This window comes from Nannobrachium achirus (assembly GCF_963921795.1).
Source record: "Nannobrachium achirus genome assembly, chromosome: 19".
NCBI lineage: Eukaryota > Metazoa > Chordata > Actinopteri > Myctophiformes > Myctophidae > Nannobrachium > Nannobrachium achirus.
This window is the reverse complement of record NC_137826.1, coordinates 26,713,521-26,737,783: the sequence shown is the minus strand read 5'-3', so window position 1 is coordinate 26,737,783 and position 24,263 is coordinate 26,713,521. Positions and strand designations below refer to the sequence as shown.

General features: G+C 46.2%; 1 protein-coding gene across 1 annotated transcript in view; it reads left to right on the top strand.

Moving 5' to 3' along the window:
• Positions 1 to 24,263, top strand: part of auts2a (activator of transcription and developmental regulator AUTS2 a) — a gene marked incomplete at both ends in the record, with an annotated part of 413,417 nt that overhangs the window by 375,399 nt on the left and 13,755 nt on the right. The window contains 3 exons of the mRNA XM_080749358.1: positions 18,663 to 19,260; positions 21,551 to 21,855; positions 23,851 to 24,089. Coding sequence (XP_080605484.1) covers positions 18,663 to 19,260; positions 21,551 to 21,855; positions 23,851 to 24,089 — 1,142 coding nt within the window. The remainder of the gene's footprint in view (positions 1 to 18,662; positions 19,261 to 21,550; positions 21,856 to 23,850; positions 24,090 to 24,263) is intronic.

Here is a 24,263-nt window from a genome sequence, read left to right as displayed (position 1 = left end):
TTGTAGATCTGATATTTTCGCCAAAGGTTGACCCCCGAATAGGGACGCTTGGGTTCATGTGCTTAAGCACTAAAAATATTAGCTAGTATTACCAGGAATTACTTCCACTGTATAAGGCAGGCATTGTGCTATTAATGTGTGTGGAGAAAGTGGTCTATTGAGGGCCTCTCCCTGGGCTTTAACGCACATTCCTCATGGCAAAATCCATCACAGCCATCATGGGTAATATCATGCGTATTATGGAATTATGCGGCGAAAACGAAGAATTTTGCAGAAAATGACACTTTTTTGTTGGACTAAATAATCCAAGGATTATGGTCTGTTGGTGTGCTTGTGAGAGTGAACACCATGGTGAGAAAAAGGCAGGGATTCTTGTGGGACTTTCTGTCAAGCAATCCTGTAAATCTACGTATAAATCGGACCTGAATGGTTATCAATCGCAAGAATGCTTTCACAGTTCTGATTTATCTTCTTTTCTTTCTTTAAACCATCCTATGGTCGACTGTTTGTCTTCCACTGGTTTACATTATGTGATCCAAGCAAGCACTATCTCATGGTAATAGTAAAAATGTGTGTGCGTACTAGTGCCTACCCTGGGATAAATCTTGAGGCTGCCAGCCACTGCAGTCTGTGGAGCAGAGATTGGGCCTGGCAGTGGTATAGAAATAGGCACACACACACACACACACACACACACACACACACACACACACACACACACACACACACACAGACACACACACACACAGACACACACACACACACACACACACACACACACACACACACACACACACACACACACACACACACACACATGGGTATGGGCCAATCTCCTTCCATCCCCTCCAATAACACAAAGAGGTCATTCAGAGTTTGTTCCCCGAGTCCCGAGGTTAGAGACTTAAGTAAATCCATCCATCTTAATGCACTTATTTCAGCACCGGGAGAGCTGCAGGGGGACTGTGTAAACACTCCAATATCCGACATGCCACGCTAAGCCCAAAGAGCCTGGAACCCATCAGGCCAAAATTAAAGGCCTACATCTCAAACACAAACATTTAAATGGGCTACACTCCAGAGATCAAAGTTAAAGGCCCACGGTTTTCCTGCCAGCAGCCCCCCCCCCCCCTCCCCCTCCCCCATGTCTGCCACACTGAGATATGTGTCGTTTTAGCAGTCACGGTTGAATGGTAAGCAACCGTATACTGTACGGGCCTGTTTCTCTCAGATCCCAGAGGTATAGCGGTCTAAGGCGTATACTGTACTGGTCTATGTAAAGACTTTTGGATTTATGCAAGCAGTCCTTGGTTTATTGTGACATAGTGTGTTTGGTTACAAAGACAATATTGGAGCTGATGATGAGATGGTCGCACAGGTTCTAGCTGAGGAGTAAAGAGCATGGCTCGATGAACTGTGCAATCAGCCCCTACCACTGTATTTGTATCCTTAATTACGCATGGTAATTTGGCGAGACGCAATGAGCGGGGCAGGGCCCACGTGAACACGTTTGCATGTTTCCCGCAATAGAATAAACGTTTAAAAATTGAGAGAGCCATAAGCCTAGAGTTTTGGTATGTGGGATTTCCTTATATAGTCATTTTGAAGTGCTGCCTCTGGGGCATCACTGACGCGTGTATGATTGATGGTGGAGACTGGAAACATTATAGGCCGGTGGAGGTGATGAAAGCACCACTCTGTCTATCTCAGGGGGAGGTCCTACCCCCCCGCCCCATCCTCCCCCCACCAGCACCAGCATCACCACCAGCACCAACATCCACTGATCCAATGTGACATCAGCCACTCTCCTCCCAACGGTGCTACATTAACGGGGTCACAGTGCCACACACACGCACGCACGCACGCACGCACACACACGCGCACACACACACACACACACACACACACACACACACACACACACACACACACACACACACAGGCACACACACACAGGCACACATACACGCCATCAGGGCCAAGGCATTTCCCAGTACACTGTTGGTTTGTTCAGGCCAATTATGCCTGTGTCAGTCTGTGGTCCCTGTGGTAGAGGTGACATTGCCAAAGAGGGGGAGAAAGCCGCTCTTTCTAATGAGGCCTCATGGTGGCTTAGGTGTACGTGCGTGTGCGCGAGCGTGTGTGTGTGTGTGTGTGTGCGTGCGTGTGCACACAACATAATCAGTGTGGAATTGCCTACAATTTCTTTGTATGACTAAAGCTTGTTTACTCGTCAAGGCCATAGGCTCTGCAGGTTGTGTCTTTGCCAAGGTCTTTTCCCTCCAGCCATTTCCACAACACTGCCTCCAAAAAATCTCCATTTTAAAATGTAAACTAACCACTGACACATGATGTCAGTGTGACAGGCCGATTTAGATTCTCCTAAATGACTTGAGGGGTCTATCCCAGAAATTCAGCATGGCAGCGTTGCAGACACATGTACTCAGATGTGATGGGATTAACACAGGGGATAAGATTTATGGGCTTGCGATTACTGTTCACCGTAAAATGGTTCACCCAAGGGTGGCATTGCTCTAAGCGGCGTGAAGCACGATTTGGTCTTTTCTATACGGCTGATGAGGGCAAGCTGGATATTAAATGCACCATAACCCTGCTCAATGGGCATTTTTGTTTAAAGAGACACCCGCTATGGATTTTATGGTTCAAGATAAAGCTATGAACTCCTGGAAATTGGGGAATGTTTTAGCAGTCAGAGGTGAGGTCACAGCAAAATATATACAAAGGCCACATCTTAGATCACAGAACTAGGTATAGATACAGTACAGGTGTGCAATGTGACACTGTTGATGCTTTTACTAAATAAAATAAATGTGTGACCTTCATTCATAGCCATTACGTTTCCTTGCTTACATTTAGACTCCAGAGGCTACAATCATCCTCCATATGGAAGCCTTTTCATGCATGAAACACATTGAACCCCAATGACCCAATGTGGTAATTGTTATAATCCTTGACTGTGACCGTAGGAATATTTTTGGTTCCAGGGAAGCTGAGAAATCAGTCTTTGTGGTTTTACACACCGTCTTCGGAAATGTGGTGTGTCTTCAGAGAGGGAGAATGTAGGGTGGGAGAATCCATCCCTCCTGGTTCCCTCAGAGAAGAGGTTCAGGGGTCATGAGGCTGAAAAGTGTTAACACTTGCGCTTTGAGATTTGAAAGACATAATAGAAGGCACCTAAAGGCTAGAGCAGGGGTCTTCAACGTTTTCAGGCCAAGGACCCCTTAGTTGAGAGAGAGATGAAGCAGGGAGCCAGGGACCCCCACAACCTGTTCGTAGATTCCATATAGTTTCATCGTTTGACAGCACAATCATCAGTGTATTTTGGATTCATGTCAATTTGTGTTTTCAGATATTTAACCAATTGAACCGTCAATACTTACTTGACCTTTCACTCTGTACTTAGTCTGCACTTTTTACCCTCTAAGCCAAACCTCTTTGCTGAAAATCGCAGCGCGAGGCGTTGTGAGCTTGTAGATCTGCTATTTTTGGCTAAAGTTCTCAGAATATGGACGCTAGGGTTCAAGTGGTTAATATAAGAAAAGGGGAAACCTATCACACAAAGATTTGGAGGACCCCCCTGTAGTAACTCTGAGGACCCCTAGGGGTCCCGGACCCCCTGTTGAAGACCCCTGGGCTAGAGCATGGCTGGCAGCGCGAGAGAGTATAGGTATAGGAGGTCTCTGGCCAGGATTGATGAAAGTAAGGCTTTAATTGTTCCCTTAAGAGAAGAGGTTACCCCCTCGCCTCCTCACTGGTTCTCATAAATATGCAGGGCAGAAATAGAGCTCCGGTGGGCTCCAGGACACATTAGAACCACAGACTACAGAGCACGATCCAGGTATGTTTATGGCAGCCCAGGCCTCCGCAGACACAGTTAACCTCACATGTGTTTCTGGTCCAACAGTCCCTGCTCCCAGATGATCACACAAGCTCTGCCTGGATTTCATTTATCCCAACCCCTGAGTTCATTCATTTATACACGCCACAGAGTAGATAGAGTGGGGAGCTGTGAGTCCTCCTAGACAACTGTAATGGAGAGGGCTATTACTGTCAAAACAACGGAACAACATCGCCCCCTATTGCTGGAATTATGTTTGGCTGTATTGTGATATTTGAGAAGATAGTGCCGTGAGGATATGTGCGGTTATGGTTCAGTCAACCATGTGCGTGTGACAGTGTGTGTATGAAGTTATATATATGTATACTGGAAAGGAAATTTAAAGCTTGTGCATTTGATATAAACAAAACCCAACGAACTGCAAAATGTTCCTTTTTATCACTATACATTGCTTCAACAACTCTGGCTTTTGGCCATGGTTCTTAGAAGCCTGCCCAAACGCATCAACGTTCACCGGCCTGTCGCCATCTGTTAAAGATTAGGCCGGCCCTGGCGGGAGCTATATGATTTCGGGGGTTCCAGCGTCCCCGCTTTATTCCACGTGTCAGGTTTTAGTGTAAACACTGTCGTTCAAAAACCGACATCCCAGAAAGGGAGCTTTTTTCCCTCCGCTCCTTTCTTTTTTTTTCAGAGAATCCAGACGGATCAAGGCGAGAGTAAACGGGCCATTGCATTGGTATGGTCTGTAGGTCTGTTTTTGCTCTTAGCATGCATTTTGGTGGAGGGGGTCCGCTGGGCCATTTGGAGGTGAAGTTAGGAAACTCGTGCTTGGAAGCCCCCGCTCCCCCATAAGCTCTGTGCTGGAGTCGGCGTGCAATGTGGTGTTATGATGTATGAATCCCTTGGCCATGCCTGACACTAGCGGGCCTGTCTGCATGTACGCCTCCACCGAGGAAGGAGTGGTGGACAGAGGCTGTATTGTTCCTCTCCGTAACCCAAGCCGCAGGGCGGCCGCTGTCCAATGGGAGATATCAGGTTGTCCTCTCGCCGCCGCCGCCGGTCGTAGCCTAAACTCAGGGGCTTGTTGAGGGAGCAGCAAAGCAGCTGACTGTTTGGACGACGCTGCACAGTTCAAATAAACAGCTCAGGCTTAAGCCCCCCCCAACCCTTCTACTTTCTAGCCTCCCCTCTCCAAGGGTAGCGGTCCCACAGCCAAAGCTCATCACCGTCAAACCTGGCCCTGCAAGCCCTGGCTAATTTGTGGGCTTATTTTGAAAAAGGGTTAGGTTGGATGAGACTGAGCTTGAAGCAAGTAAACATGGAGAGCTAGGACCCGTCAGTTGAGAGAAGAGGTTTTATTGTTGTGATAGATAGATAGATGGATGGATGGATACATAGTTTAACTCCAGGGTTTCCTGCAGGAAAAAAGCTTGGCCAGGTGGTAGGCTAGCCCCAACAAAATTGTATTAATTAATTAATTCATTCGATTAAATTAATTCCCTTAATTTTGATTAATTCTTATTTTTGCCCTCAACATAGGAGGAAAAGTTGCTTAAACAAACACAAACGCAAAAGTATAGTTTGTTTTGGACGTTTAGGAGGAATTTTGCATAATTTCCACCAGACTCTTGGCCGGGTGCTACAGATTTTAGGCCGGGTGGCCCGCCTGGCCAATAAAGTGCTTCAGGAAACCCTGAAGTCATTAACACTCCCGATGTTGCTGTGTAGATAGATAGATATATAGATAGATCAACAGACAACAGAGATGATGTAATGGAAGGATGGCTCGAGGGAGGGAAGGGAGGGGGGGACCATTACCAACCCAGGTCTGTGTTCTTGCCCTCTCCACCCTGGGTCTGCCGCTAATTGCTCTGCTCTGAAACCTGACCAAGGGGTAATGAGACGGTACTTAACAGAGCCGCACACGCTCATAAACTCCAGCACGGTAACGTGTCCAGTAATGCTGAAAAGGTTGCGTGTGAATTGATACTTGAACGGATTTTCAAGAAACTCGAGCTCTGCAGTCATGTTATTATTCTGTTAGGAAGTAGCTTTCGTAAAAATATAATTTTAACGGTCTCTCTCAGGCTGTGTTGAATCTGATCCTTGTGAGCGCGTTGCACCTTCGACGCGGATGCGTAAAGACCATTTGGCCCCATTTTGCTTGAAAGAGGCCCTAGACTGATGACTCTCCGGGGAAAGATTTCTCTCCCCGGCCATCAGTGTGCCTCCCCAGTGAAATCATGCAGTGTGTCTGTGTGTCAGCCCGAGCTGTCACTCTCCTTATTGCAGCAAATCAGTTACTCCACAATACAGTGCCCTGTGGCTAAAAAGATCAACAGAGGGAAATGGGGGAGGAGAGACGGAGAGAGAAAGAGAGAAAGAAACAGCTATTTTCTCCCCTTGACACCAAAGTCGAGCAGAGCTTGGACGTGCCTTTAGTGCCTGTGGAGTGTCTCAAAACGGGGAAAGAGGGAGATCGGCCCGTCTACCACTTCATTGGTGTCATCTGTACAGTTAGAGGTCACCCCCATGGTCCGATTTGGTACAGTCCGGAGTCTGCCGGGTTTAGCTGACAGGCTGCTGGGGCTCAATGGAGGAAAAGTCAGCGGAGACCAGAGCCGGCAGTGGACCTGGGGCAGCAATATACAAACACACTTCCATCAAGGTAGCACTTTGACCTGTAAACTTGTAAAATGTGTGTTCGTTTTGTGTGACAATGGAGAGAGTGTGTGCGTGCATGTGCGTTTTATGGGGAAGAATTGTTTTATTATGAGCATGTGACAATGATTGAGATACATTATAAGCTTGTGAGCGTTTGAAGTTGGCAATTGTCTATTGTTCCCTAAGCTGCCAGCCTGCCATTGACTGACAAGGAACACATGTTGCAGCACAATGAAAGTCAGTGTGTCGTGATACACGTTAGTTATGTTGATGTGTACTATATGGGGTCACATCAACTCCAGTTTTGCACCGGTTCATATTGACTAGCAGTTAAATCACTTTCCATGTATGTATTCCATTATAGAAGGCATATTTTGATGCATTAGTCCATTTATTGACTGCTGCTTCATCTTATTGGGGCCCTGTCCTGAACAATTCTTCAGATTGAGCTTCATATTTTACACTCCGTTCTTCTCTTCTCACAGATAAAGAAACATTCCCAGATACAGAAATATTGATTCGTCATGTACTGTACATGGGCTGAATTGTTGAGTATGATTCCTGGACATCATCAGTCCTTAATTGTTTCAGTTTGTACCAGTGCTTAGTGTCTGTAGTGATCTGGTTGTGAGGTTTGCATTTGTCAGGGTAGTCTGTCTGTGAGCCCAGACTGTGAATTACGAATGACTGATAGAGGACTGGAGTCTCCCCTCTCACACAATCACACACACAGTACCTCCCTCTCTCTATCCCAGGGGATCTATACACACACACACACACACACACACACACACAAAGTGAGACACGCTTCCACAGCGAAGGGCCACCTACCATTTCTCACTCTTCACCAGCAGTAGGGAGAGACAGAGATCAGGTCTTGTGAGATGTCATATCAGCGAGGGTACTTACACATGACATGTCTGAGGTCAAACGGTCTGGCCCACTCCAACAGCTGCCTTGTCTCTGGGTGTAGTTTTACACCACCGTGACAGCGAGCGCCGACCGATTGCTTCCTTCATTGCACACTGCTGTTATTTCAAAGCCACAGAGAGCCTGTGTGCTCGACAGGCAAAGCTGTGGAGGATCCATCAGCCGCGGGTAATGAGTGCCCCCCTGGGGGCTGCCCCGCAGTGCCAGCCAGTAGGAGCAATTTGGATCATTGGATTGGACCTCCCTCCCTCCCTCTCTCTGTCTCCCCTGTGGGCACCTGTGCCAGCGTGCCCGTCATCGAGTGCCTGACCCGCGGCATCTCCCGTTACGATCCCTCCAGCCTGACCTCATACCCTCAGGGATATATAAAGATTTGTTCTCTACAGAGAGGCTATAGCTGGCTTTGCTGGGGTCTGGAAATGAGACACTACCAACATCACCGTTCCCAGCAGCCACTGCAAATATCCTCATTTGCACATGGAGAGAGGATGGGGGGGGGGGGGGGGGCGCCACGCCTGCAATGTTAAGGTGTCCCAGGCAAGGCGGCAGCAGATTTTCCACATGCTGGCGGGGTGAGAAGTGAGTCGTAAGGAGAAGTGAGAGAGTGAGGGCACAGGCGCTTTGGGAGACGTTATGGAGCTGGCAGTAACCAGAGCTGCTGTGGGTGGAGGAGCGTTACTGTTGCTCTCTTGTTGGTAAACGGCTTCATTATGAATCCAGAGAGAAGAGACAGAGCACATTGGCCCAGACACACAAAATATGAATGATGCAATGATGGATAGGAAGCAAGGTAGGAAATATATGCTGGGATGAAGAAAATCTGTCTCTCCCTCCCTCTCTCTTGCTATGCATGTTTCATGTTTATTTGTTCTTATTCTTTATTTTTACACCTGTCTTTTTTTTCATTTTCTCCACCGTTACCTCGTTCTGTTTCTCTCTCTTGGAGCCAGTCACACGTTGTGCATGTGTAATCCTTATCCTATGTGGTTTTAGGGGGCCCCTCACATGGCTACATGTCTGTCATAGGAGCTTGGAACAGTCAGTGGCTTCCAAGGCTAAATTATACTAGATTGCTACCATTTTGCAAGGGATCAAACACAAAATCTATCTTGGCGAAGAAGCAGAAATTTAACTTGGCGCACCACAGACATGCACACGAACAAACGCGTCCACAATGACATCACTGCTGCTCACGCACACTACTGTATATGATTCATGTTTATGGTTACATATACTACGCTTGCCTTCACGCTTGTAAAACAAAATTCATAAACAGAATGAGATATGCATGACATATAGATGTTAAGAGAGAGGCTTAACACTCTGCTGCCCACCCCCTTCTCCCCCTACCTCCTTTGCCCTTTTCCTTGATCACCACTCGTTAAAAACGCCGGTGTGTGTTACCGCAAGGTGATATCATTGCGTTGTCTGGCGTTCTCGCCAAAAGGCTACACATGTCACACTCTCGTAACCAGAATAGTTTGGCCGCTCAAAAGAAGCTCCACCTTTTTATTTCTGTTTAGCTTCCACCGACACCACCCGGGCAGCTAGCGCTAATAAAGCCACAGTCCAAGACCCTCCGCATGGCGGGACGTCCAGGATTTGTAACCCGACGCCCCCCCCATGCCTGCCTTTGCCTTTAGAGTGCTACTGACATGATAGAGAGAGTCTGGGAGGGCCAGCAGGGGAGTGTCCATCACTGTCAGCCCCCCCAGCCCCCAGGCGTCCATCTGGGGCATGTCCAACACGCATGCCTGTGCACTGTGAACGCTGGAGGGCTGTGTGCCGACACTCTGGAGACACGAGGCGTATCGCGGTGCATGGTGTTATACTGCTCTTGGAGCAGCTAACGCTGTTAAAGTCTTCAGACCAGAGGAAGGGAGGGATAAGAGAGGTAATAGTCTAGGGATTCTCTGGGGGCTTTAGCTATGAGATCAGCGTGAACGCTGGTCCCGGCTAAGGTTACCGACATGAAGCTTTAAGCTTTCCAGTGGACTTGGCAACTCAAAACTAAAAGTGGTCATCTCGGGATTTCTGCCTTGTGTGCCATCCTATTTGTAAACATTTCATCAGCCTGTAGCTTTTCAGTACAGCAGACAGGAGTTGTAGGATAAACTACTTCCTCCACAGATGTCAGTATTGAAGCCTCGGGGAAAGGTGCAGCATGAAAAAGAAAATCCCCTGATAGACATGCAGACTTTTTTGGCGCCATGGGCTGTCTCCACGTTTGGTACCGCAGAGAGGAGTATTTGGGCATTAGGGTTGTCCTCACAAACAATCTCATTAATGAATGTGCGCATGAACGTGCACGCATGCACGCGCACACACACACACACACACACACACACACACACACACACACACACACCATTCAGCCAGACACGGGGGAGTTGAGCTCAGATGTCATCCACTAATATGAACTCCAGGGTTTTCCCTGCCTGTCCTTCTGGAGAAATAGCTCATCCTGCTGAGAGGAGAGGAGCTGGAGAGATGCTCAGACTCTCTGGAGTATTCGGTTCTGACCCAGAGGAAGAGAGGCAACACAGAGGAGGAGGGGACAAAGAGAAAAATAACTCTATGATGTATATTAGCTCAGTGGGTCTCAGAACAGGGACTATGGGCCTTCTCTTTCTCTGTGTGTCTGTGTGTCTGTGTGTGTGTGTGTGTGTGTGTGTGTGTGTGCGTGTGTGCGTGTGTGCGTGCGTGCGTGCGTGTGTGTGTGTGTGTGTGTGTGTGTATGCTCGAACGTGAAAGAGCGAAAAGCAGCCTGGTGTTTGTTGTTCTTCCTCTGTGTGGGAGAGATCTGTTAAAGATGTCTGCCATTAACGCGGCTGCAGGCTTCATTAAGAACAAATAAACAAAGCCCCGTTCCCTCACCAAGGAGGTCTGTGGGGAACATATGCTTTCTACACGACTCCTGAGGTCAGCCCATCGTCAACACTTGCTGCTCAATTACAACGGCTAATTTTGTTGTCAAACTAAATATGAAGATAGAGGAGTACGTTTTTCATGTTTGTTTATTTTCCCCCCGGCTTGGTCTAACTGTTTCCAGACCAAGGATAGAAGCTGAAATCTTTAAAAGAAATATATATACTGTATATATTTGGCTGATTTAGTAACCTGTGGTCAGATTTAATGAACTGTGAACAGAACAAATTATGTGCACATTTGTTTTAAGTGGAGATTTACAAAATGTTTGTTATTCATCAAACCTTTAGTGCCTACATTTCTTTCTCCCACATCCAAACAAAATGTTAAACTGGTTCAAGACAATGCGTACATGATGTGTATATGGGCAAATCAGTCCGCTCATAATGGGCACAAAAGATATGGACATGCCCCCTTTTGTGCCCATTATGAGTGGACTGATTTGTTTGCGCATGATGCCATGGGCGTAGAGGCATCGGGAACTCTTAAATGGTTATGGCTGAGTTATGGTGACTTGAGCGTGACATCAGAGGTCCACCCCACATTTTCTGTGAAGATTGTCTTTCTTTACTGAGGATAATGAGTGTCTTATGAGCTATTTCTCTTTTGTTAGAGTTAATGATGCCTTGTTTATTGTTATTAGTGAAGAGTGCGCCAAATCACGTATTGGATTTAAGTGAGGTTTGGCAAAGACTATCTTTAGGGATTCAGTTGTGCCTTGTATCATTTGAACATGTATTAATTTATGTTCATCAAGGGCTATGGAAAACTCTTTTGCTCAACATACACATATGAATATGACTGAAACTAAGTGCCCCCATTGTTTCATAATTGTGGCAGTATTTATTTGGCTGTATAATTTTATGTTTACAATGTGAAGTTGTGTCTAAATTATATATAGAAAAAAACATTCAGTGAATAATCCAGCCAGTTCTTTTGAGGGCCTTAATCATTATGAGAGAATTTGAAAATGCAGGAGCTCAATCTTGCCAAACCCCATCACAGAGATGGAGACTGATTATAATTAATGTTTACACAGACATACAAATGCAAGATGGAATTCTCATTGTGCAGGCTTTGTTCCACTCAATGTGTCCTTTAATTGATTTGACTTAACTTACTTGAGAAAAATACTGCCTCCCTGTATATTTATGAATTTCTTTGTTTTCGACAGAGGATAAGTGTGCAGAGAGGAAGAGTGACATGAAGGGAGAGAACGTAGCCTCCCAAAACAACACGGCCATTGTTTATGAGCGTGATTAGAAGAGGAGCTGGAAAGCTTGACAGCAAACTCAGTGGCTCACATGATTGTAGGGCTGCCATTATTGATTTTTACTCACGCCAGCAGAGTGTCCAAGTACTGCGTTTGGTGGCGTCCCTCCCTGTCCCTGAGTGACCTTGTCAGAGTGCCAACTCTTGAAGCTCATTTTACATTTTTTTTGTAAATAATTAACTCATCTAGTGCCATTCGCGAGATGACGTCAGACCGGAAGTGATTCGCGTGTGGACTTCTGGCCTTCAAAATAAGACAACGCAAGTGAATGGGACCTGAAGGAGGCACTTTGGACATTATAATCCGTTAATGTCTGGGGCTCAGAATGAGTTAAATATCAACAAGTGAAAACATTTTAATTGATTTTGTATAATTAAGTCTGATTAAGCACTTTAGCCCTGTTTTATACTTCATTGTACAATGGTGCCACACTACAAGCTTAGCTAGTTTGGGTATTTTTGAAAATCAGTTAATTGATTAATTTGATTAAAATGTCAAAGTGAGAGTGCACTGCTGCAGCCCTACATCACTTATTAATTATTATTTGTTGTTTGACCAATGTTTTTCTTATGACCCTACCCTGTACTGTGCTCTCAGAAGGTGCAGTGTGCTGTTGGCTGAATCGTGGAGAAACTGTTGCCCAGAGAGCTCTGGTAGAGTCTAGAGTGATGTGATGTGTGAGTGGCTTGGGCAGAATCTTGCTTACTGCCGCACAACCGGGGGAGTGGGTGGAGAATAACTGACAGAGCAAGGGAAACGTGGAGAGTCTGAGAGACGTCGAGAATGAGAGCTACTTTGAAGGACTCTGTCAGCTGTGACAGACAGCACACTGAGCACAGGGATTTAGGCCTGTCAGCGCTTCTCCGTGAAAATGTAGGTTCTTTTGTCCTATCATAGACTAGATAGATGCATTAATAAATCAGTGTACACTCTCTGCTGCCGCAATGTAAATGTGACTCAGAGAAAGCATTTTCTGGGCCTTCTAAATTGAACATTGGAATGGAGGGGTGTGTGTGTGTGTACACAGTGCCCAAGACAGCTGGCCTTTACTTCCCGTTTCTGCATGAGAAAGAGACCATTGTACCACTTTGCCTCTAGTGGCGAAGCGACGGTTGGGCTATTTTCCTAAATGAAGCATCTTTGACAGAGCTCTCAGATTTGCACTTCCCATCATCCTCTATCCAGATACACTTACGTGTGTTACAGCATGGCACAACATAGGACAAACACTTGCTGGCATCAACCACCTATTATCTGCATAGTCTGTTGTGTATATGGATCCATGAGGAACAGAATCCACTATGGCTTTCTTAGGGTTGACCCTCCACCACCTCCAGTGCACAGTGTTTCCAGGCCCAGCCCCCAGCCCTTCCTGACTTAAAGCACCTGTTTCCTGGAGGCTTTCAACAGTTGCACAGCTGTCATGCACCGTCAGCACTTCCATTTCGTTAACCCATGTCGGCCCACACTTTATAGCTGTCATTTAAGTTTCACGGGGATTGTAGACATTCTTCCTCCTTGGCTCCTGGATAATGTTAAGATATTGAATAGCTGGGGTGGTGCAGGGGTGAAGTTCCTGCCCACCACCGCGGAAACTAGGCATCTGGCTTGGCCCGGGCCCTCCAGTGAACAGTGTTGGCCATGTTCGTGGGTGGGAGGCCGGGCGGGGAGGGTGACCTGTCGATGCACTAGTGACTAAAGGTTGATTAGGGCACCTGTTCAGCGGGGTGCAGACCTAGGAGGGATAGTGTGTTCCTCCGCATTTGTTATGACTTCTCTGTAAAACTACTCACTGAGGGGGGAGATTTCAAGTACTGTAGGAAGGGGCAGTTTTTTTGTAGTTCAACAAAAGAATGGTAAATGGTGCATTTATATAGCGCCTTTATCCAAGGCGATTTACAGAGATTGTGCGTTACATTCACCTATGCACATACATACACCGATGGCAGAGGAAACCATGCAATACACCAACTTGCTCATCGGGAACAATTAGGTGTTCAGCGCCTTGCTCAATGACACTTCGACAGTAACTCTGGTGGAGCCTGGGATCGAACTGGGAACCTTCCGGTTGCCAAGTGGCCACTCTACCCCTGAGCCACTGCCGAATGAGTTTGTTGTGACCATAGAATAATCTCAAACAAACATTAGGCAAATAAGGAATATCACTTTGATTAATCAAATATCTTTAACAAAATAGGCCATCATCTGATCAATCTTCAAATCTAATTGAGGACAATAGTTTCTTGTATTGCACAACCACTCAAATGGTATGCAAATACAGCTGAGCCAAAAATGGTTATAGTGCCATTATGATTTTAAATGTGTACTTGGAAAATATAATTCAATGTTATACCCTCAAGAAATGGCTCTAATTTGCTATGCTCTACGTTTACTTCGCTACATTTGACATTTACACCTGGTGTAACCAGCTAGTCTGCTAAATGCAGGGGTCAAAGTGTAGGGTGAAGATCACCCTTCTGATGCACCGGCCGGCGTCTGGCCTATCTTTGACCATGCTGATCTCTCACCGATACCCGTAGTATGACGGACTATAAATTAGGCATTAGCCTCATTTGCACTGCACTTCTTCTTGCTGCATCTATCTTAAACACAAGCCAAGGTTCGGTTGTCAGGCTGGTCTTGCTATGCGTTCGCTTGTTGGTTTTGTGTGATTGAAGCTATGTGACCCCTGTCTGGATTCAATCCCATAAGTGAGTGTGAGAGTCAAGAATGTGTGAAGGTGCTATTTTGAGTAGGAATGGGGAGAAGGGGTGACGGTAGGGTTGAAGGTTTGGGATGTCCCGGAGGCCTCTGTAGCCATCAATTTGTCATGGTATCTCCTGGCCCAACTGTCAGACCTTCCTCTCTTCCCCAGGAATTAGGGAGGTGGGGGAGAGACATTATTGGCAGGGTACCTTTGGCTTAGCTCAGTTGAGTGGGAGCTAATGCTTTTCTTGTTGTGCTGGACTGCCAGAAACCCTTTTTAAAAGTTGCTGTTAATGCTTGCTTGTTAATTATTTATATTGGCCAGGCTATATCAAGTGAGCACATTAAAATATAATATGCTACATTAATCTGCTCATGTTCAACCCCATATAAACTAATGTACCTTGTCTTATATTTCTCACCCCTTATTATAGAGTTGTACACAGACTGACATTTAAATTAGGGATTTGCCTTAATGTCCACTAATGAAAATGCTGATATGTATCTAATTCAGTTTTGTAATACTGACCTAAGGTATGGTCCATCTATGCAGTAAGTGGATGATGAGTTAAAACATAGGCTGTCGAGGATGATTTGGTATTGGACATAACAGATGCACTTTGCTATGGCAAATGTTTACTGATTATGTGTAAAATAAATGTATGGTTTTTCATTCATATGTTATATATCATACAGGGATTTGCATTGCATCTGCACCGACTGCACTGAATCCCTACTGCATGTTTCAGTGTATATCTGTGTCGTATATATTAAATCACGCGACAAGATGCAAGTCAAATTGGTCTGGAAGGTAGTGTGTGCCGTTAATGCGCTGTGAGCTGCGAGAGAGGTCTCACCCTGGGATAATGAGTTGTTCTTTTAAGCCCCTCGCTGGGTCCCCTGACAGCCAGCCTTAATGAAGGGTTCTCCTGCACACACACACCCAGTTGATCCCTTCTGCAGAGCCTTGCTCCCATTCAGCCGCTGGCTTTGCCCCCCATAAACTACCAACAGGCTTCATCCCCCATATTCGAATAGCTACCATGCACCGTGTTGAGGATACAAACCAAGAATAATAATAAAAATGTGTTGCAGGGGGGGGCAAGTAGGGGCTCTATGCTTTGAGAAAACAAGCAGGAGTTGCGTTTATTTGTTTCCAGGGATGAAGGAGACTGACAAATGAACCCCCGTGGGACAGAGAGAGAGATGGGAGTGGAGTTCTCTCCTTTTCTCTTGCACTCCGCCCGACCCTGGAGTCTTCATTATGGCTAGAATAGACACCTTCTTTTTAGCGCGTTAGCACATTCTCAAAAACAAGCCCACGGACCTCAGGGGGGAGGTAGGTTGTTGGGAGATTTAGGGATTTCTCCTTCCCCTCTACTCTGTTATATCAGGGTTGTTTGCTAGCAGCAGCCTCTGTCGAGTGGTAAAGGCGTCCGTAAGTGGAGAAGATTGACGTGGCGGTGCAGATTTAAGAGCTGCGCGGCCTTCTGTGCATTGTTCATCGACGGGTGTGAAGGGAACGAGACAGGCCATGTGTACCAGCTGCCAAGGAAGAGATTACAGATTCCGTGTACGGTTTAGTTAGCCTTGAAGATTGAAGCCTCTCCGCTGGCATAGTGAGTGCACAGTTCCTCCTGTGTGGTTGCGCTGAGACAATTAACAGACTTAAGAGCAGGCACACACACACACACACACGCGCGCGCGTACACACACACACGCACGCGCACACACACACACACACACACACACACACACACACACACACACACACACACACACACACACACACACACACACACACACACACACACACACACACACACTTCAATTTGGCAAAGCGTGCCCTTTGTCTCCTCTCAGGCTGGCAGATGTCCCAGCCAGCTCTCCCACCCAGAGCAGGAGTCAATAGCTGTTATTGTAGATATCGATTGTGATCTTGCACTAGGCATTACCTTCCATGACCCTTAAGTGCAAAGTCACATGTGCCAGAGGCCACTAATACCCTTTTTAGCATTCTAATGTTAATGGATGGGGTTTCCATACAGCTACTGCTAGCTCAGCTGTTTCCTACCCCCAATGGGGTTAGCAGTGGCTCAGTCCCAGAAAGGGGGGCAGGGTATAGCAAGGGCCCCTGTGAAAGACCTCAAGCCTGCCAGGATATACAAGCTCTGCAGTGCTGGCTACTGCTTTAGCCTGGGGGAATCGGGGCCCAATCTAGAGCTCTTTGCCAGTAAAGGATTTATCCCACTGCACTTGGGGGCTGGAGGAGCTCCCACTCCTGTCCCATCCCCGGAGGCCCAGAGTGAGTTAATTACAGTTTATGTATGCACTGTCATCCCCCATGAGCCTCTCTGCCTCTGCAGCGCCGAGCAGCCAACCTGACTGCTGATGTCGGAGCACTCTGTTCTGTAAGAGGTCCCTGCTGACTGGAGAGAAATACTCTGGATGGAGCTTATTAGCTTATTATTCTACAAGCGTTACAAATTGTGCAGTTGCTATTCTTATACTGTTCTGTCATTGGACAGTAATGCGTGTGCGGTGTTTGACCTGCAGAAATTATGAGAAAAGTGTAGAGTGAATCTTACCAGTGCAATGTGTCAGTACTCGGCATCTACAGCAAGCCTAAGTATCTCTCTCTCCATTGCAGGCTAGGTGAGCATGTGTGATCCAAGCAATACTTGCTACTGTAACAATGGCTGATACTTTAAACAAATTGAAATTTCACTTTTGATGGTTTGCATTTTGGGGGGAAAATGCTAGGGTCTTCCGTAAGCAATTACAACGATAATTATAAAACCTACTGCTTATATAAACTTGTTTCTGACTTCACTTGACACTTGGAATTACGGGAAAGATGCACAGGTACTGATGTGCCTTCTAGGGGCTGAGCATTCTAGACTGGCACTGGCACTGTGCCAGTTTGTGTGTCTGTGTGTGTCCGTTGTTAATCTCACAAACCACTGAACCAATAACGATAAGCGGCACATTTCTTGTGCATGCTGCCATTAGGCCAAGGAAGTAAATCCTGAACAGTTTTCACGTGATTGTAAATATTTTTCACATTTTATAAATTGATCATTTCAGATCTGCGGTCTTTCTATATTTGGGAAAAACTGTTGTCATCAATATGATGTCATCAGCACGACTTCAGAGGCCCACAGGGAAAGCCACACCACTTTCAGACCCCATCCTGTTTTGTTTTTCTACGTACATATATGTCCATTTGAGCCAAGCATCTGCAAAACACGTCTGTTATATTTATGATATAACGACTTTACTTTTGAAATTGTTACTCTGCAACATGAGCATATCGTCGCTGTCTGGCAAAAATCTAAATGAATGCCCTACTTTGTCATACAAGAGTGTCATGCAACATTTTTCAAATTATCACACATGCAAATTGAAGGTGGTTAAATTTGTCTGTGGGTTTTATAATTATTGAACCAATGAAAAGTATTGACAAGAGCTTGTGAGTGACTAAATTACATTGGATCCATTGGCGCACAGGTTCTTTTAGCCATTTCCTGAAAAGTAATGGTTTTGGTCATACAAGCTTTCCACCTGACAGTGACGATATGTGAGATGCTCATGATATTAGCTGAGCTGTAACAATATAGAGTAGATGTTTGTATGGGCACAGATGCTACCCTGACCAGGATGTGTCGGTGTGTGTATAAGGTAGTCAGGCTGTCGCTCAACACAGAGCAATGGTGCACAAACAAACAACATGCACCAAGCAAGACAGCAAACATAGTAATTAGATGTGTCTACAAAAGACCCATCACACTCTCTCTCTCTTACACACACACACACACACACACACACACACACACACAGACACACACACACACACACACACACACACACACACACACACACACACACACACACACACACGCACACCACCACCAGCATCCTTATTGGAGTTGGAGACAATGCTCATCTGCGGTCTTCATTTTCACGGAGGAACAAGCTCATTACACGCACGCACGCACGCACGCACGCACACACACACACACACACACAAACACAAAGAGCTGAACATCTGCGCCTGACGCCTGCAGTATTGATGTGAACACATGTTGACGTTTCCTGAGAGCCTTGACGCGGATGTTTCAATAGCATTCATTTCATTTGGCATGTATATAACAATCACTTGAGTCGTTAGTGGAAATCAGCGAAATCTGCGTTTCACAGATTTCTATCCCTTATGCTTCAAATTAACTACCAAAATGAGCAGTCTTAAGAATGGTTATTGGTGACAGGTTTTCATATCGACTTCTCTTCTCTTCTCCCCAGATTTCGGCATTGATGTGCTCTCCACCAATGGCACCCAGGAGCCTCACGGCCCGAGCCTCCTTAAGGTGTCAGGCCTAGAGCGCAGTCAGGAAAGGAGCCAGGAGAGCTGCAGAGAGCCCCCGCCCCCTGCGGCCAGCACCCCCAAGCAGCAGCCCCTGCCCCTCCAGGTCCATCCAGCTGCCCCGTCCTTACCGCTGCCCCCACCGCAGACATCGGCCCCCTTAACCCTGCCCTCTCCCCCTCGTCGGAACCAGACCAACGGCCACATTCTCCTCCAGACCCAGGCTCAGTCCTCGGCCCACTTGCCCCTGCGTTCAGAGGCTCCCCCTAGGCCTCAGACACCTGCAGCCCTGCCTCTCGCCCAGGGTCAAGAGCCCTCATCGGCCCCCCCTCCCCGGCCCCAGCACCAACCCGAACCGCTGTCCCACCCCCGGCCTCCGCCGACGCCCAACTTGCACCCACACACGCCGTCCCCTGCCTTACCGGCCCACAACCCTCACCAACAGCATCCCAGCCAGGCAGGGCCTCATCGGCCCCCCTCACGCTGCCACCCCCGGCCCCTGTCTGCCTATAACGGCCTCAATCTCAACGGCCACAGGTAAGAAGTTGAACCCATGTTCTTTTTTATCTCACAAATGTACTTGTAGACCACCAGCTTTGGGTCTGAAAATATTCAAATTTTTGCTGTATGTGGGGAAGCTTTTAGTAAAAAAAGAAAATCATATTCTTTTGTTGTTGTTGGTTTTGTAGTGCAGTACAGGGCCAGACAAAACCTCCATATTCAAATGCACTTGAAAATACTACAGCATCTCTTGAGCTCAAAGCATGCATGATGCCTTATCAGTATGTAAATTGCTAGCTGGGAAAGCTGAAAGTCCCAGAGCCAAACAGTAGCACTGATTGTTAGAAGGAGGAGGGCTACTCACACTGAGCGCTAAGTGCCTGTGATTCATTAACCACCCACATTGTCAACTGGGTTGAGTACGGCCTCCAGCTCCGACAGCCAAAGACGACGTCAATATCATTGTTTAATCAAAAGTAAAACCTGTATTGTCTCACTTTTTGAGCCGTGCTCCTGGAAGGAGCTAAGCTCCAACATCTGGCTTTGTCCGGGCTATGAAGCCTGGCCTACATCTGGCCTACATCTTGGCACAAAGCACTCAAAATGTGTTGAATGCCCGCCCAGGCCAGGGTCACACATTGGTCAAGCTTCGCGGGAAGCTTAGTGAAATTAACTCATAAATAGCACCGCTCACTTCACACTTTTTTTGTTCCTAATGGACTATTTGTACTTATGGAGTACAGACTCCATGTGTATCCCTGGATTCCATTTCTCTTTTAATCCACATTAAACAAACATGTACTGTATGTAGTAGGTGGGTTGCACCAGTAGCTGACTAGAAGGTGTGTTGACCATAATCTTAACATCTCTGCTTTGATTTGGGCTGGAGATCTGTGTTGAAAGTAATTCCCCCGGTCTGCCCACAGTTTCCTCTCTCTCTACTATCCCATCTAACTAAAGCAAACAACTCTATCTATATCGTCACTGTCGGGCAGAAACCTTGTATCTCCAAGTTTAAAATTTGTATGTTTTTTTTAAAGCCCTGCTTCATCATACAAGACTGTCACACAAAACTAGTGAAAATAGCCAATCTACAAGCACACAACGCCTCGCGAAGCTTCTTACCAAGATGTCTGCCTCCATCTCTTCTAAATGATGTTATAAAGGACAACCAGAAGTCGCCATTGTAGAGTCGAGTAACAAAAAAAAGTGTTTTGTTAATTTCTTAATTTTTCACGTTTTTGAAACTATACATGCTACGGGCACCTTTAAATTTAGTCCCAATTGGCGTACAAAAAAATGCTCATCATACGGTATGTACGCACAACCCTTAATGCAAGAAGTCTCAACAATGGGAGAGATTTAGGGCTATGTTTAATCTGTTGTGTCCTATCTGCAGTCAAGCACCGAGGCTTGGCTGAGCTCTATCTCTCCATTAATTCCGGGTTTCAGGATTGCTCACGCTGGGCTTACAGACTCCCAACAGCAGCTTTGCCTCCGAGGCTCTTGGGAGCTGGCGCTCCTCGCCTTTCTCAGTGCCAGGCCCCTGTGTGTGTGCCAGCACGCCAGCAGGGCTGGGCACCCACTGTGAATAATCACGGGTTGGGCCCACGACAGAGCAGGAGCACTGCAAATGAGCTTTTGGGCTTAGCATAAGGATTGTGGGAGACGCAGAGCTTTCTCTGACTAGCCCGAGGGAAAACACACACGCACGCACACACACACACACACACACACACACACACACACACACACACTACAAAAGACTGTTTGCTCGCACATTTCCATTTCCATTTCCTGTGCACATGTGTGATACCTGGCTCGGGAAGAAGTGTTTAAGCGAGAGTTGTGTTCAAAGACAGATGCTCTTTCTGTTATGTTTGCCAGCGGTGGTTATTTGCATCTGAGGGTGTTAAGAATGTGGTGGGATTTTTTTTTTTTTGTTGTTGTTTTTTCCTGTGTGCATCTTGTATGCCCTGGATTCTCCAAGCTCTAGAGGATGGTGTGTGTGTGTGTGTGTGTGTGTGGTGTGTGTGTGTGTGTGTGTGTGTGTGTGTGTGTGTGTGTGTGCGTGTGCGTGTGTGTGTGTGTGTGCGTGCGTGTGTGTGACTGTGTGTGTGACTGTGTGTGTGTGCATGTGCACATGTTTGTGCGTGCATGCGAATGGAGGACAGTTGAGGTGTGAAAACACTGTATTGGGGATTGGATGCTGGAACAGATGGAGAACAAGGCAACGTGGTGGAGCAAGTGTAAATCTCAACTGATCACGCCTGGCTTAACCTGTCTCATTTCTCTCTTTCTTTTCTCTTTTCTTCCGCGTTCACAGTAGCAGTCGGAGCAGCACCCCAGGCGGCAATAAGCCCCACGGGCCTCCCGTCCCCTCCCTGCACCTCCCCCACCACCAGCCTCCTCCGCCAGCCGCCACAGCAGGCTCCGGCTTCCCCCTGCCGCTGGCAGCTAACCAGAACCCTCCCCACGGATTCCCCTCTGCCCTGCAGTCCTCGCCGCACCCACATCATCATCACCACCCCAATATGTTTGCGCCGCCAGCGGCTCTGCCCCCACCGCCACCACTGACGTCTAACACCCTGCCCGTCCCCGGACACCCCGCTGCTGGGAGTGCCTACTCAGGTACAAACAGGGGTGAGATATGCCATGGACTCGCACTTATTTTGTTGCACGCACGCGCGCCTATATGCACACACTAATTAACAATAAAAACAGCGTGCGCGCATGACGTCATGAATTTAGAGGACCCACACTTCTAAAATCCATATCACACCACTGGGTACAAACCCTAAAAATATGGGAGGCAAACCTCTTTCACTGCCCCCCTGTGGTACAGCAGGGTAATGAAGCATGGACAACAAGGTGAAAGTAGAAAGTCTTTGTGACGTGTAGTATTTCAAATGAGGACAGTCAACAGTTAGAAGAAAAGAATGGTTTGCCAAACATCGTGCCTAACTTCTGCCACAATGTCAAAAGTTGAATCCAAAATAATTAACTCTCTCATTCGGGGACAAAATAAGCCTAAAAGGCTTTGGCTGGCCCAGCCAGCCACATACAACAAAGAAATGCAAAGAAAGCTATTACACACCCCACGCAAAGCGTTGTGTAACAGTTATCCAGAAATGTCAGGGACCAGGATCGGGCTAGGACAGACTGTTGCTCCGTTCCTAGTACTTATATTTTCATCCAGATATGTCTTCATCTTCAAGAAATAATTCTGGTCAATAACAGAACCGACTAAGCTGGATTTTGTTTTTAGCCATACTAATGATTTTTTTATGAAGAGAAATGTTAATCGCTTTAACCGCTGCCAACCCAATAAAGCTTGAAATGAACTTGAATAGCATATTGGATCACTGCGGAATAGAAATGATATGGTTGCTCTAGAGATAACATTTAATCTTTCAGGGCAATTTCTTGAATTTAGAAGAAATGCAATAACGCAAATGTGTTTATTTCTCGGAGACATCCATGGGCCAAGCAAAGGGCATAGGTTTTATTAAACTCATAGATGTTAACTTAAGAAAGGGCTTTAGTGCTTAACCCTCTAAGGCCCGCATTAAGAAATACTTGAAATAAAAAATTGAAAAAAATCAGATGGTGTTGTAGGAGTCTTAATCAGAGGAAAATGTAATGTTTTTTTAAAAAAAATGTTTTTGTAAGATTTTATAGCCATAAATCAAAAATCATAAATCATGCTCTAATTTACATATGGGGGATATTTTTCACAATAATAACATATGTACATGTTCTAGACATTCTAATGATCACCAAAAAAAATAGTACAGGCATTTTACTTATGTTTTTGTGAGGTATAGCTTCCATGAAAAAGTGAGATGTTGTTCGTCAAAACTCTGGAATTTCAGCGGGTGTGGCGGGTGTGAATGTCAGCCCCTGTGGGGGGTATTTATATGCAAATATTGTGGCCAATGGCATTGTAATACTAAACAATAGAATCCAATGGTGGTGTTTAGGTGGTAGGGGGAGCTAAAATAAAATGATTTAAACCTTTTTTTGGATAAAATACAAACGTTGTAATATTACAACCGTGGGCCTTAGAGGGTTAATGACTCTAACAGAATACTTTTTTAAGAATTATTTTAATTTCATGAGATTTTTTTATTAAAAATATTTGGCCGGCATTTCTGCCTTTATTGATAGTCAAAGTGGAGATGGACAGGAAACAGGGAGAGAGAGATGGGGAGAGACATGCAGCATCATCAGAACCTTGTTGTAAGTCCTTGTTGTAACAGGACTCGAACCCGCAATGCGCTGTCATGCTACATTAGAGCCTAAGTGCCTGGACCGCTAGGCCAGCGTTCCATGCCATTTAATCAGATTTTTAATGAATAGAAACATTTATAACCACTCAATATTATTATACCTGGTGATTTCCAACCCACGCCTTAGAGTTTACAGTTTAGGCATTTAGCAGACGCTTTTAATCCATAGCGACTTACAATAAGCAGGTAATACACATCACTATAATAAGCAAGATAATATGTCAGTACATTAACAACAATATAACAAATGCATAGGAATATCAATCTAGAAAAACAATAACATAGGTTTTTCTAACCTGCCTAACCCTCTCCTGTCCTACTCTTGTCTAACCAGAACAAGACCTTCTGCGCCAGGAGCTCAACACTCGTTTCTTGGCCTCCCAGAGTGCAGACCGCGGAGCATCGCTGGGCCCGCCTCCCTACCTGCGCACCGAGTTCCACCAGCACCAGCACCAACACCAGCATCAGCACCAACACACGCACCAGCACACCCACCAGCACACCTTCACGCCCTTCCCCCACGCCATCATGCCCACGCCAGCACCGCCCATGGTGCGTACCCCTGCCAGAAATGTGAGGATAAGTAGAACACAACTGTGGAAGGTGGAGGAGGATGGATGATGATGATAACCAGATTTTTATGCTCTAAGTACCGGGTTTTCTATGTGCATGAGAGTGGGTGGGATGCAATTCAAAGAGTTTTTTTTCACTTTGTGGTCGTAACAGCAAGTAATTTACATGGTACAG